At 59.5% G+C, this 13,708-nt stretch overlaps 1 protein-coding gene across 7 annotated transcripts in view; it reads right to left on the minus strand.

The window, feature by feature from the left end:
* Positions 1-13,708, minus strand: part of LIG1 (DNA ligase 1) — a 34,819-nt gene that overhangs the window by 5,136 nt on the left and 15,975 nt on the right. For 6 of the 7 annotated variants that reach the window (XM_040634238.1, XM_040634236.1, XM_040634235.1 and 3 more), the window contains exons 11-23: positions 13,478-13,534; positions 11,147-11,319; positions 10,563-10,729; positions 10,183-10,259; positions 9,283-9,374; positions 8,972-9,071; positions 7,935-8,020; positions 7,152-7,267; positions 6,061-6,156; positions 4,045-4,155; positions 3,420-3,491; positions 1,179-1,323; positions 965-1,047 (exon numbers count right to left, since the gene is read on the minus strand). In XM_040634238.1, the coding sequence (XP_040490172.1) occupies positions 965-1,047; positions 1,179-1,323; positions 3,420-3,491; positions 4,045-4,155; positions 6,061-6,156; positions 7,152-7,267; positions 7,935-8,020; positions 8,972-9,071; positions 9,283-9,374; positions 10,183-10,259; positions 10,563-10,729; positions 11,147-11,319; positions 13,478-13,534 (1,375 nt within the window). The remainder of the gene's footprint in view (positions 1-964; positions 1,048-1,178; positions 1,324-3,419; positions 3,492-4,044; positions 4,156-6,060; positions 6,157-7,151; positions 7,268-7,934; positions 8,021-8,971; positions 9,072-9,282; positions 9,375-10,182; positions 10,260-10,562; positions 10,730-11,146; positions 11,320-13,477; positions 13,535-13,708) is intronic. The other variant, XM_040634237.1, reaches the window with a different exon arrangement.

Below are 13,708 nucleotides of genomic sequence, written 5' to 3' on the forward strand. Positions count from 1 at the left end.
GAACATTAACTAAGTGTCAGGCAGGAGCTCGGCCTTGGGGATGCGGCAGGGAAAGTGTCCTAAGACAGGAAACGCTCATACCCTCCCAGCTGCTGATGGTCTGGGGGTAAAAGACCACAGGCCGCTAACACACACCCAAGAAACCCAGCCGGCTCCACTCCGGCTCGTCTCCTGCTGCAGTCCTCCCGCCCCTCTCCAGGCAAGCCTCCTGCCCGCAGACTCCCGCTCTGCCCAGCACCGCCCCTCCACCCCCAAACATCCCCCATTCACGGCCTGCCAGATCTCTTGTGCAAAATGGGACTTCCTGCCTAAAACCTCCACTGGCTTCTCAAAACTCTTAAGGTAAAACCCAGAATATTTTACAACGACCCTCAAGGCACGATGTGATCTGAGACCTGCTCTGCACCCTGACCTCACCTCACACCACAATCACCCTGCTCCCTGCACACGTGAAGCTTGTTCTGACCTCAGGGCCTTTGCACCTGCTGCCCCCCCTTCTCCTAGGTGCCCTGTCCCAGATCTCCACATGGCTGACTCTTTCCTGTCATCTGCATCTCGACCCAAGCATCAGCTCTAGAGAGGCCTTTCCCCATGACCAGAGCACTCTAAGATCACTGCTGGCCCCTGACTTGACTTGCTTTCTTTGCAATGCTTGTCACCCTGACGTCACCTCGTTTATGTCCTAGCTGACTCCTTTCCTACCGGCCCCACTCGACACAGAGGGCAAGCTCAGAGAACAGAAACCTCATCTAGTTTCTCAAGTGCTCGGGCAGGGGCAGCTCTCAACTGATTGCTGGTGAATCCATCACCGAGGGCGTGCAGAGGGGCGGTCCCAGGCTTGCTGGACTGGGAGGCGGCAGGGGCTGAGAAAGGCTCCTGCACTCACTACGGGCGGGCGAGGTGGGGACTGGAAACCCGGAAGGAAAGATTGCCGGATGTGGGAAGGGCGGCCGGGGCGGCTGACCTTGAGCCAGTTGTGCGATCTCTTGGCGATCTCGTAGGTGGCGTTGACGTCCAGGGTTTTCACCATGAGCCCCTCGCAGGAGTCTGAGGGAGACACGGATGAGTGGCCTTTGTGAAGCCAGGTGGCCGGAGCCACAGGCTTCCGGTGAAATCATGGGGGCTGGGGCGGGTGGGAGGGCAGAGTACACACAGCGGCCCGCCCCAGACCCCCTCACCTTTCACAGACTGCTCCAAGAACTCGGCGATCTGGTCTGTGTCCTTGGTGTCCAGGGAGGCGGCAAAGACAAACTCGCCCTCCGTCTCCACGAAATTCTCCCGGAGCAGCTGCCGGCGTCGGGAAAGCGGCTCACGCACCAGGGACTGGCGGTGAAGGGGAGGGCAGGAAGAGAGAGAGGAAGGGACATCACCATGGAGGAGAAGCCCGAGCTCAGGAGAGACAGGAGGCCCTGCGTCACCTGCCACCACGCAGCTCCTGACAGAACGGCCCAACAGGGAGGACCCACGCCCGCGCAAGGATTTTGAGAACTAAAAGGACCGATTTCAAGGGCAGGTCAAGAGCAGCAAGGGGGCTGGAGACTGGAACGGACTCGTGTGATTGTGGCTACGGTCCCTCGTTCAACACGGGCTGAACAGAGCCAGAAGGAAGCTGGCGACCACAGGGGTACGATATAAATGTGTTTCTGAGAGGCTGCTTTCCATTTTAATCCGGGGGTCAGCAACCCTGTCCCACAAAGAACCAGACAGTAAACATTCTTGGCTCCGTGGGCCACTTGGGCTCTGTCGCAACCGCTCACCCGCGGGCTGTCGGGCAGAAGGAAGGGGATGGGTGCGTGGTTACGTTCTTTACAGACAACAAAGGCCGAGACAGATTAGGCCCGTATGCTTTCGTCTGCCGAGCCCTGAGTGAGAGCGAATCCACTCGTGGGAAAGCACTGCTTGCCTTATACTGCAAAACAGACTCACGAACCTTCTGGAAGTTAATCTACTCTTTGTGATCTGATTAACCACACCCTTTCATGTTCTGTACACACTCCTGATGGTCAGGCACGGCCCTGCTGGAAATCATGCAAGCCGAGTCAGAGCTGAATTTGGCAGGAAGCCTTGTTCTTTTTTTTTTTTTTTTTAAAGATTTTATTTATTTATTTGACAGACATAGAGACAGCCAGCGAGAGCAGGAACACAAGCAGGGGGAGTGGAAGAGGAAGAAGCAGGCTCATAGTGGAGGAGCCTGATGTGGGGCTCGATCCCATAACGCCGGGATCACGCCCTGAGCCGAAGGCAGACGCTTAACCGCTGTGCCACCCAGGCGCCCCAGGAAGCCTTGTTCTTACAAACCATCAGGCAGGCGAGGGAAGGAAGTCACCTAGCTCTCGCTCATCCTTCCCCAGGGGAGGCGTGGCTCTCCTCCAGCAGGCTGAGGTGGGATGCTTCCTGAGACAGGGAACTCACTCCTTCTGTTCTGTCCCATTTCTGCAACGGGATGGAGCTTGTCTCGACAGCCCCAAACTCATTCATTCTGAGTCTAGATTCACTCTGAGACTCTCCTAAGGGAAGACTCTGGAATAAAGGTGGTGACTGATCCTAGTAGTGATAAGGAATCAGAGACTCAGAGAGGCTGAGTCACTCATCTGTGGCCACACAGCCAGGAAGGGAGAGCTGGAATGTGAAGGCAGGTGGTCTGACTCCAGATTCTTAACTCATGCCCTGGAGTAGCAGTTCACAAACTTTCCAGTCTCGGGACCCCCTCACGCTCTTGAAATGTGCCAAGGACTCACTCCAGAGAGCTTCTCTGTATGTGGGTTACATCTCTGGATATTTACTGGGGTAACGACGATGTATGAGCTATTAAATCACATGTTAATATTTGCTATGTTAGAAATGAGAAATCTCGACATTTATTAATTCATTTAAAAATAATAACTCCAATATGTGAACCCAACAACATATTTTATGAAATGTGCCTGTATTAGAAAATAATTAGTGAGAAGAGGGAGCATTAGATTACCATTTTGCAAATTCTTTACTCTCTGGTTTTTTTTTTTTTTAAGATTTTATTTATTTATTTGAGAGACAGAGAGAGAGAGAGTGAGCGCAGGAGCACACTCAAGCAGGGGGCAGGCAGAGGGAGAGAGAGAAGCAGACTTCCCTGCTGAGCAGGAAGCCTGATGCAGGGCTCGATCCCAGGACTCTGGGATCATGACCTGAGCTGAAGGCAGACACTTAATCAACTGAGCCACCCAGATGCCCCTAATGTCTGGCTTTTAACGGAGCTGGGCTCTCACATGTGCGTCTGCATTCAAGGTCTCACAGACTCCCCCGAGAGGGTCCTGGAGACACCTTCGGGGATCCTCGGACCACACTTTGAGAACCGCAGCCCGAGCGTGGCCATTCAGACTGCTGGCTCCCAAGCTCACACAGCGCCCCCATCCGCCCCCAGACATGCAGCCGGAACTCACCTCTCCATTGAGGTAGATGAGGTCGAAGGCATACAGACACACCTGCACCTGGATCTCTGCCGCGTCCACCTCCTGGGTTGGGACAGAAGGGAGAACGGGGGTGGGGGATGGTGATGGGGGCATGGTCGGTGCGCCTCCCATCATGCCCCAGGCAGACGCCTGTCACCTACCACTCTCCCCTTCTCTCCAGCCAGTAGGCTACGCACCCATGAGGGTGACAACGCTGCTGGCTCTGGGCTCTGCATCGTGATGGCGCCCAACGAATCCCGACAACCTCATTCCCCTGTCAGATATTTGCTCTCCCAGCCTCCCTTGCAGCTAATGGTGCTGACGGGACATGGGTCTGGCCAATGAGGGTAAAGAAGTTTGCTGGGACACAGGTTGTGGGGGCTCCTGGAACAGATCTTTCATGATAAAACAGAGATATAGAACAGGGCTCTTTCCTCCTTTGTCTTTAGCATGCTGGGATGAGAATGCAATGGCTGGAACTGTGGCAGCCACACTGTAAAAGGCAGCGAGAACTGCATCCCAGCAGACACTCTGTCCTTCTGGGGATGGGGCAGGGCTGGGAGGAAGAGGAGAAAGTGTGGGACTATGGCAGGAAGCGGAGGGGGACAGAGGCTACCTTGCGTTTGCGGGTGGTGAGCACCTGGAATGGCTGGATCTGCTGCTTTTCCCGGTCCCAAGCCACAGCTTCTGTGTCTAGGATGAAGGACGTGACTGACGGGAGTTTAATCTGAAAGGTGAAGAGAGAGATCCAGGGCTACTGAGAGGTAGGGGATAAGGGCCAAAGACAGGCCCAGAGAAACAAATGTTCTTTTCCTTCCACAGCTCTCAAGATCCAGGGACGATGTACGTATGGATAAATATTATCTTCTCATCGCCCACAAGGAGGGGAAAAACAAACTTTTCGGAGACTTCTTACTTGGTCCCATAAGCTGGAAACTTAGTGGCCTTTGTCAATTCCCTGCGAACTTGTCCCTCTGAAATCTCTAAGCCACCCACAGATCACCACCTCACTGAGCCCAGTCCAGCCGAGGCCACATTGTCCTACTGGTCTCCCTGCTCTTGCACGGACCTCGTGGCTAACCCCCTCTCCTCAAAGCAATTGGGTGCTCTGAGCAAACCCCAAATCTGATTGCACTGCATCCGTGCTAAAAATCATCCCCAGCTCCCCAAAGCTGTGGGGGCTCTCCTAAGTCAGCTCCTGGCCCTCCCTCACCTTACCAGGCTCTCTCAGACTCTGCACCCCAGCATGCTAGCCTCTCGTTTTGTGGATTGGCCAGGCCCCTTCAACCACAGGGCCTTTGCACATGCTAATCACTCTAGAAAGCCTGTCCTTATTCTTCACCTCCATGGGGAGGACTTCTTTTCCCTCAAAGGAACACAGCGGCACACCACCAGATGGCACCCTTCATCTGGGGCCACGCACAGTGGCGGCCTGGCTCGCTGACACCGGGCCTAGATCAAGTCTGACTCTTACAGAGGCTCACAGAATGGCGGTCCTTCAGAGCTCAGGTCTCCACATACAACTATGGAGCCAGCAGTGGGGCGCTCCAATGAAGATCTGCCTGCCCCGCTAGGCCCGAGCAGGGTGTAGCCTGTCTAAGCTGAGTCCCCAGCCTCCTGCACAGGGCTCAGCACAGAGCAGATGCCCAGGAAACACTTGCCCAATGAACGAGCAAAAGCAGCCAGATACAAAAGACCCCGAACTGGAGGAGACCGCTCGCAGGAAGCTGGTTGCCTATGGGAGCTGGATGGGGGTGCAGCTTGGCACAGAACACAGGACAATATAGAGTGATCCGGACATGGAAATGTCTTACGTTTACGTGGGTGTGTATAAACTTGCCCAAACTCGCCAAACCACGCACGCTAAAATCAGAACGCTGCATACAAATTACATCCAGTAAAACCGACTGGAAACACTAGTGCCCGGCAGCTAACAAGAGCTCCACCAATGCCTGTGATCTGCTGTTAGGTCTGTCCTCGCGGCTCTGGGAAAGCGCCGGCTTCCTCATTAACGAGGGGCAGGCAAGGAAGGCTGTTTGACCAAGGACTCCCAAAACAGGTCCAAGATGCCCGGGAGCAGAGACGCCCCGGTCTACTCCGACTGCAGGGCTGACCTACAGGCCAGCTCCCTCCACCGGCATCCCAACCGCCTCTCCCTGTCAGAGTGAGACTGTGGCTTTTCCAGTCACTGCTGCACCATGGGGCCCAGTGCTGGACGCTGACTCCAAGCCAGAGTCGGTGGGGGGGGGGGGTCCACGGAGCATTTAGTCTCCTCAGGGGAGGGGACAGTGCGAGGCTGGACCCGCTTGCCCGCCTTTCTGTCCGAAGTGTCTGGGGAAGATCAGGGGACCAGCCAAGGACAGCAGAGGGCAGAGATGGAAATGAACGGCTTCTGGGGGACTTCGGTGCCCAGCTGAGCCAGGCTAGGGCCGCCCACCCCGATTTCTTTGAGGGAAAAAAAAAAGCATCTGCTTAAGCCTCTGGGCTTAAGCTGTTACATCACTTGCAGCCAAAGGCACTCCGATCTCCGGTCGGACAGACCCGCCGCGCCCAGCTGGCCTGGACGGGCCGCAGGTCTGTGCACCCGTATCCGCAGCCCCTCCCAGGGGCGAAGCACATGGCAGACGCTGACCTTGGGGATGCGGCTGATGATGTCCGGGTACTTTCCGGTATTGTCTTCCTGATTCCTGCTGAAGATCTTCACCTCCCCGCCTTCCAGGACGTGGATCTGCAGCAGCGGGGGAGGGGACAGCGACTCAGAGCCCAGCCCACCCCAGCCGCCCCCGCTCGCCCTTCACCGGCAGAAGGTTCCAGAAGCTCTCTCCTCCAGCCACACAGCGCTTCCCACCAGTGCATGGAAGGCCCTCCATCTCCTTCCTCACCCTCCCTATCCACCCCCCTCCCACCACCCTGGATGCTCAAGTGTCTTGCTGTGTCTCAGCGGATCTGCCTGGGTGTTAGCCGTAGATATCACTCTGAATGTATTGTTAATTTCTTTTCATACGCTCTGGTCACAATCCATAAGCGGAACCACAAATACGCCGCCTTACACGGGCGTCATCTCAACGGCTATGTGTGTGCTGGACAGAACGTATCTGGCTTAAAACAGACACATATTTTCAAAATCACTGTTGCTTCTGTAAATTCTTTGATTTCTTATTTTTTCTCGGCATCACAGTTTGAGGGTCCATCCACGATGCTCAGTCTCCTAGTTCGCCGCTTCTAACGGCTTCAGAGCACTGAAGCGTGTGTCACCCACCACACTCGCTCATCTGTCCCCGCAATGAACACGGCAGCCCCAGCTCCCCGCCAGGACCGAAGAGCCATGAGAAGCATCCTTACAGACCCAAGGACGTCCCTGGCCCCGGGGCGCAGGACACACGCCTGCACACCTGCACTGCGGAGTAAGGAGGCGCCTCCCGCCACGGCTGGTGCAGTGAACGCCCCACCAGCAGGGCACAGGTGAGGCCAACACGTCTTGAACTCCCCCTGCCGTGGGACTTTGACGATTTTATCGAATAAAATTGACTTTCAGGTAAGCCAGGGAGGTGGTGATTAACACACCATTACCCAGGCAATGAGGGTGGCAATTAAAGCCGGAGATGCGTAAGGTCAGACGAGAGGTCTGCGGCAGGAGGCACTCCGAGTTCGGGTCTGACCCACCCCAGGGCCCCGCTCTCTGGCGCCCTCCCTTCTGCTGAAGGCGTGTGCCCACCCCCGTACCTGCGCCCTCTGCCCGTCGTATTTGTACTCGCAGGTGAAAGCTGCCTCCTCGAAGCGTTTCAGGACCTCACTGACACCCCGCGTGGGGTGCGCCAGCATCGGTTTCAGGGGAACCCCTGGGAGGGGAGGAGCGAGAGTTAGAGTAAACGGGGAAGGCGCCAGCGACATCCGATCGGGGGTGTGTAGCAGAGACAGCTAGCTGTGCCCCAGGACCCATTCTCCCTTCTGAGTAAGGAGAGAACATGCCGTCCCAACTCCGGAGCAGTCAGCCTCCCAGCTTGGGACATTCCCAGCCCCCCTTGCAGCGAGGGAAGGCCACGTGATTAGGATGCGTGGGTGGTGGTGTGCACGAGGTCTGGGTCACGTCCTCGCCCCTCTTCTCTCTCACCCTCTTCTGTGATCTAGAAACCTGAGCCACTTCTGGTCATGCACGTTAGGGTGAAAACCTCGGGATGACACAGTGACAGGACAAGTCCCTGGAGCCCAGCCATGTGTCCTCCCTGATCACCTGCCTTCCTCCGGATGCTTACATGCGAGAGGAAGGTTCTGTCTGGCCTGACCCACTGCCTTTTGGGGTATCTCTGTCACAGTGTTTATCCACACCCCACCTAATGCAGAAGGGGACTCCAAATAGAAAAGGGATGGCTTTCCACACGGGAAACAGGGTTCGATTTTGGCGGCAAGAGGAGGAATCTGCCGGGAGGGGGGAGTGGAGCCTACGGGGGGGGCCCTGGAGCCAGCTCCACCCGGGGTAGGGTTGCGGTCAGTCCCGAGGGCTCATACCTGGGCTCAGCTTGCAGTGCTCCGGGAGGCGCTCCAGGCCGTGCTCCAGCAGCACGGGGATGATCCGGTCCAGGTCCGGCACCTCGCTGGGGAGGGGGCAACAACGAGTTGGCAGCTGTCTTTCCAGAACTCTGGCAGCCTGGAAACCCTGTGCTCTGGCTGCAAGTGCGCCGCTGCCAGCCTGTCACCTTGTCCGGGGGTCTGCTCCCACCCATCCCCGACTCCGGCTGTCTCTGTCACACTCCCCGCCCAACGCCCTGCACGTCACTCTGTCTCCCTTGCTCTGGGCCTGCCATTACCCCTACCTGTGAGCAGGAGACCCATGACCCTCTACCTGGGCTACACGTTAGAACAACTCAAGGGTGGATTAAGCAATTTCTCCAAGGCCAGGCCCCACCTCCCGCGAGTCTGATGTAGCTGGCTGGGGGCAGGCCGGGCAGCACCAGTTCGCAGATCCTCCCCCCCCGGGCAGAGTGGAGACCATGGGCAGAGTGGAGACTGCTGTCCTGGCCCCGGGAGGGGGAGGAGATGTGCAGGGTCATTCTGGCCCTGTGCCCCAGCAGGTGCCCTAAGGGCATTTCCAGAAATGCTCCTGGGCCCTCCTGCCCCTGACACTCTCTCTGGGCAGTCACCATCTCGCTGTGGCCAGGTTCTCCCCACAGCACCCTCCCAGGAGCCCTCGCTGTCACCCCATGGATGTCCTGACCCACTGTGTGTCAGTCGCCAGCCCTGCTCTGGTTGTCTCGGGGCCTCTGCGCATGTGTGGACGTGCTGGGAACTCCCAGAGGTCTCGCCACTCGCACCCGCGGCCAGCATCTCTTCCCTGCTCGCCGTCCCCGTGTCCCCGATCCTTCGTTGTCCCCTGCCTCATGCCCGGCACCAATCTTGTCTGGGTCACCACCCCTGCTCTGTCACCAGCCCCACGATGGTCCACAGCGCTTGCCAGCCACTGGCCTTGCCGATGTAGCACATGGCCCTTGGTGCTGAGCCCACCCCCTCCTCTGGCCCTCCGACCCTGCCCACGCCCCGGATCTCACCAGAATGTCTGCTTCAGGATCATGGCTTGCTCCTCCAGCCACGTCTTTCGGGCCTCTGCTGTCCTGCCCTTCCCAGCATCCACGACGGCCGGGGGGAATCCTAAGACCAGATGCACAGGCAGAGGCTTTGGGGCGGGCCCGACCCCTCGGTTACCCCGGGGCACAGCGGGTGTCATATGGGAAACAAGGAACGGAAACGAGGCTGCCAGGGAAGGAGCCAGGCGAAGAGCAGGGGCGCAGACTTAGGGAAAGGCGGGCGGGCGGCCTGGTTAACTCCAGTGCTGGGTGCGGAGAACACCGCGGGGCCTCACCTTGGCCTGGGGGCGTGAGGCTCACGGCCTGGGCAAGGGCGGCCAGCACCGACTGCTCTGCCAGCCCGAGGCGCAGCCGTCCACTCAGGGCTCTGCGGAGACAGCAGGCAAGGGGGAGCGGGCCTGTCACCACCCTCCCCAGCTTGCCCTCTACCCCCTCCCCGTGCCTCCTCCCGTCTCCCCCACCTCGACCCTCTGTAACCCTCTCCTCAAAACCAGAACAACCTTCAGAGCAGGAAGGGACCTGAGGGATCGCACAGCCCCACTGAACAGACGAGAAAACGGACGCCAGCCCCTAACCCCTGCGGCCGCTGGCCTTCCCTGGGGCAGAACTAGGGGCCTCGCGCTGTCTTCTGCTCTCATCTAAGCTGCCCTCTGGGGAAGCGGTGAGGCTCGGGGAGGGCGAGCCAGGGCACAGCGGGCCTGGAACCAGGACACGACCTCCCCAGAGGTGCCACAGAGCGAGCTGCTCGGCAACCTGCCCCCCCCCCGGCACAGGCGTGGCTCTGAGCCAGGGGTCTCCATCCCCCCTTCTGCACACCCGGCTGAGGGTAACGGGGCCTGCCTGGTAGTGCCGCAGAGGGACTGACAGGATGCCACACCCGGCACCGGGCACCCAAGAAATGTCCCGTGATGGGGGCTGCCCATGATTTCGTTTCCACCCTCATGGCCACCACCTGGCCCCTCGTCCTGTACCACTTCCGCTGAGGCCAAGGCAGACATCGCTAACCAATCCCAGCACCTCTTGCGCACAAGCCCCAGGCCACCCGGGAAAGGGACCCTGTGTTCCCCTTCCAGCCCCTCAGGGCCCGGTGTGAGGGTGGCCAGGGCACCAGTGGGACTCCCATTGCCGGTCCCTCCCTCCGGCCGCCTCTCCCAGGCTCCCAGATCCACACCTACCTGGCGATGTATCGGGCTTCCGAGTGGCGGCAGGCGACAAAGAGGCCTTTGATGACGTCTATCTTCTTGGCTGTGGACTGAAGCGGGGTGGAGCAGTCAGTGCCTGGGGCGAAGGGAGGGGGCCACACCTCCTCCGGGCTGGCCGCCCGGGGTTACACACTTGCTGTCACCCCACTCCCACTTCCCGCCGTGCAGGGATGCAGTAGGCAAGGCCGGCTCCAGCCTGCCTCCGTCACTCTGCTCAGCAAGTGTTTACGGTAGCAGCAGAGCCAGGCTGGAATCGCAGGAGGAGATCCCCCCCAAGCAGGCCCGAAGCGCCCCACCACAGAAAGAGTGTGGCCGGAAGCCCCCTCGCCCGCGCTGCCGCCCCGCCCACTCACAGCGCTGCCCGCCAGCCGGGCGATGTCTCGGAACTTGGTGAAGACGCCGGCGGCGGTGAGTGCGGGCGGGGGCAGCATGAGTCTCTGGGTGCTGCGGCTGTTCTCGGCCACCAGCCCCACGTCGCCCTTCTCGGCTGCCTCGGCCTTGACAGACTCCAGCTGCCGCCCTTGGGGTGGAGGGAACCAGTGGTGGGGGGGGCGTGGGGCTGTGTGTCCATCTCCGGCGGTCTCTGCCCACAGCCGGCCCAGCCCCGGCCCTCCCCCACCATGAACACCCAGCACCGCAGGCCCCGCTCGCTCGCGGTCTCCCCACATCTCCCCTCGGCCCCCAGGCTCTACCGCCTCCCTGGGCCCCGAGCCTCAGTCCCAGCGCCCCCGTCCTGCTCCCTCTGCAGGCCCATCTTCCCAGTCCCTCCTTCCACCCCCACAGCCCTGCCCAAGCCACCCGGCTTCCCTCACCTGAATCAATGCCCCAGGCTCCCCGCCCATCAATCTGTCCTGTCGTCCCCTCTCCCCACCTCTGCCCCTTCTCCCCTGGAGCGGGCCCCACACTAGAACTGCCACCACACCCCACGCTTGCTTACCCGTGGCCTGGGCCACAGCCTTGAGCAGGACGCCGTCACCGACGCCAAGCTCCAGGCCCTGCTGGGGCGGCCCAAGGCGGCTGAGGCTGAGGTAGAGGACCGGGGCGAGGTCGGGAGGCGACAGGGCCACCACAGAACGCAGCAAGTTGCTCAGCGTCTCCACCATCCGGAGCCTGGGGGAGGGGCAACACTGTGACCTCCTGGCGTTTCGGGGTCAGAGTTGGGGGGCAGGTGGAAAGCACCCCAGGAAAGGAGAAGAGGAGGAGCTCAAGTCCAGGCCCGGGCTGTGACCTGAGCCACAGGCACCACCGCAGATGCTGGTGGTAGGGTGGGCCTGCCCCACGCTTGCAACAAAGACAGGGATGGCCATCCACAGAGGAACGGTGGCTGCTGGGTGGAGCATTTTCTAGGTGCCAGGAGCCTGCTTACGCTCCCCAAACGCTCACAGCGCCCCCATGAGGCAGACACTGATATCACCCCCACTTTACAGAGGAGGCAACTGAGGCCCAGAGAGATCCCGTAACTCGGCCAAGGTCACAGAGCCGGTGAGAATCAGGCTGAGATGTGAGCCGAGGCCATCTGCCGAGGACCCACTCTCCCCGCCACTACGTTGTGCTGGCTCTAAAAGTAAAACCCCGTTTCTGTGTGGCTCACAGGCGCAAAGGGAAACCCCATGAGACGCGTGCTGAATGCAAAGGGGAAGACGGCGAGCGTACAGCCGAGGCGCCTGGCAGACGGCCCTGAAGCCACGTCACTAGGAATCAGGCTGGCCACAACAGGTGCCCCCACCCCCTGCGGTGACGACACGCCACGGTAGGGGTCAGGGTCTGGGGTGGGTCCTGGCCTGGCAAGGACAATGCAAAAGGGGAAACTGGCAAAACACAAATGCAGTCTGGACGTCACTTCATAGCGTGCACTGACGCTAACGTCCTGCTCTCGGCAACAACCCCATGCTGGCGGGAGAGGCTGACAATAGTGACAGCTGGCCAAGGGTACAGGGACTTGCAGTGCTCTTTCTGCAATTTTTCTCTAAGTTTAAAACTATTTCAAGAGGGGTGCCTGGGTAGCGCAGCCGTTAAGCGTCTGCCTTCAGCTCAGGGCGTGATGCCGGCGTTCTGGGATCGACCCCCACGTCAGGCTCCTTAGCTGGGAGCCTGCTTCTTCCTCTCCCACTTCCCCTGCTTGTGTTCCCTCTCTCGCTGGCTGTCTCTCTGTCAAATAAATAAATAAAATCTTTAAAAAAAAAACACAAAAACTATTTCAAGAAAGCTAAAAAAAAATGTGTAAGACCCTCCAACTGGGGCTTATGGGGTCTGGACAGCCACCTGCAGTTCTCCTGAATGCAGGGATCTCGGACAGTGTCTCTGGACACCAAACACCCAGCTGTGCTACTCTTCATTCCACAGCTCTCAGAGCAAGCTCGAGACGCATGACTGCACTTTCCTCGTGAAGAGACCAAAGCTCAGGAGGTCAGGCCACCCGCCCACAGTCACACAGCCAGGAAGCAGTGGAGCTGGGCCCGCTCCCGGGCCTGTCTGCCCACCCCGGGCAGGGCTTCGGCTAATCCGGCCCCCCTGCTGCTGCAGCCCAAGGCCTGGCACACCCTTCCCGTGCCCTCCGTGCCCTGCAATTCCACTGTGGGGCTCCGGCCCCAGAGGAAGCTCCTCCCATGTTCACAAAGACACATGCCGACAAGAACAGAGCGCTGGGAACAGCCTAAATGCTCTGCTCATGTTTGAGAAGTGAAAAATGCAGGAACCCTACAGGGCAAGATTAAAAGGGCCGAGACCTACTTAAGCCAACATGGAAGGATCTTCTGGAAACAAGGCTGACATGCAGGTAGGAAGGAGAACCGGGTGGGCCCCCTGACGACAGTGACTAAACACTCAGGAGTGAGGGCTGGGGGCTGGGGGGAAGGGGGAGGGCCGGGTCCGAGCAGCCCTGTGCGCTGGAGGCCTGACCTGCGCTCGCTGGGAGCAGGGTTCCCACTATAATCCAGACCCGGACCTTCTCACACTAAGGGCAAGACAATCAGCGAGGCTGTGGTTACTTCCCACTGCTGAGGGGACAACAAGTTGCTGCCATCGGGAAGAGGCGGTTTCCCCACCCTGGAATCTGGGCTCACACTCACGGCTCGTTCTGACCCACAGAAAGAGACAGAAGCGTGGCGTGGGCCTTCCGAGCCTGGGGCCCATGAGATCCTGCAGCCACTCCAGGGGCCGGGGACGCGTGCGGGAGGGCGAAGCTGAAAGAGCAGCGGCGGAAGGGACCGGGCAGCGCGAGCCACCGCCCCACCTGCCCCAGTCCGCCTAGGCAGGCCTGATGAATTACCGAGCAGAAACTTCCTCAATCTTCTCAAACGTCCGGGCCACAGCCAGGTAAGGGACCCTGGGGAAGGAAGAGAGACACAGGGCGGTGTGTACAACCCACACCGTCCATTCATCTGTCCACCTGCCTCCCCCCACCTTCGGTGCTGCTGCCTGTGTCCCCAGAACGGGGACACAAGAGATCTGACGGCTTCCTCCAGTGGAGGCCTCTGGGGAGACACGCCCGGTGACGGGG

The sequence above is a fragment of the Ursus maritimus genome, unplaced genomic scaffold (genome assembly GCF_017311325.1).
Source record: "Ursus maritimus isolate PB19 unplaced genomic scaffold, ASM1731132v1 scaffold_19, whole genome shotgun sequence".
NCBI classification, from domain to species: domain Eukaryota; kingdom Metazoa; phylum Chordata; class Mammalia; order Carnivora; family Ursidae; genus Ursus; species Ursus maritimus.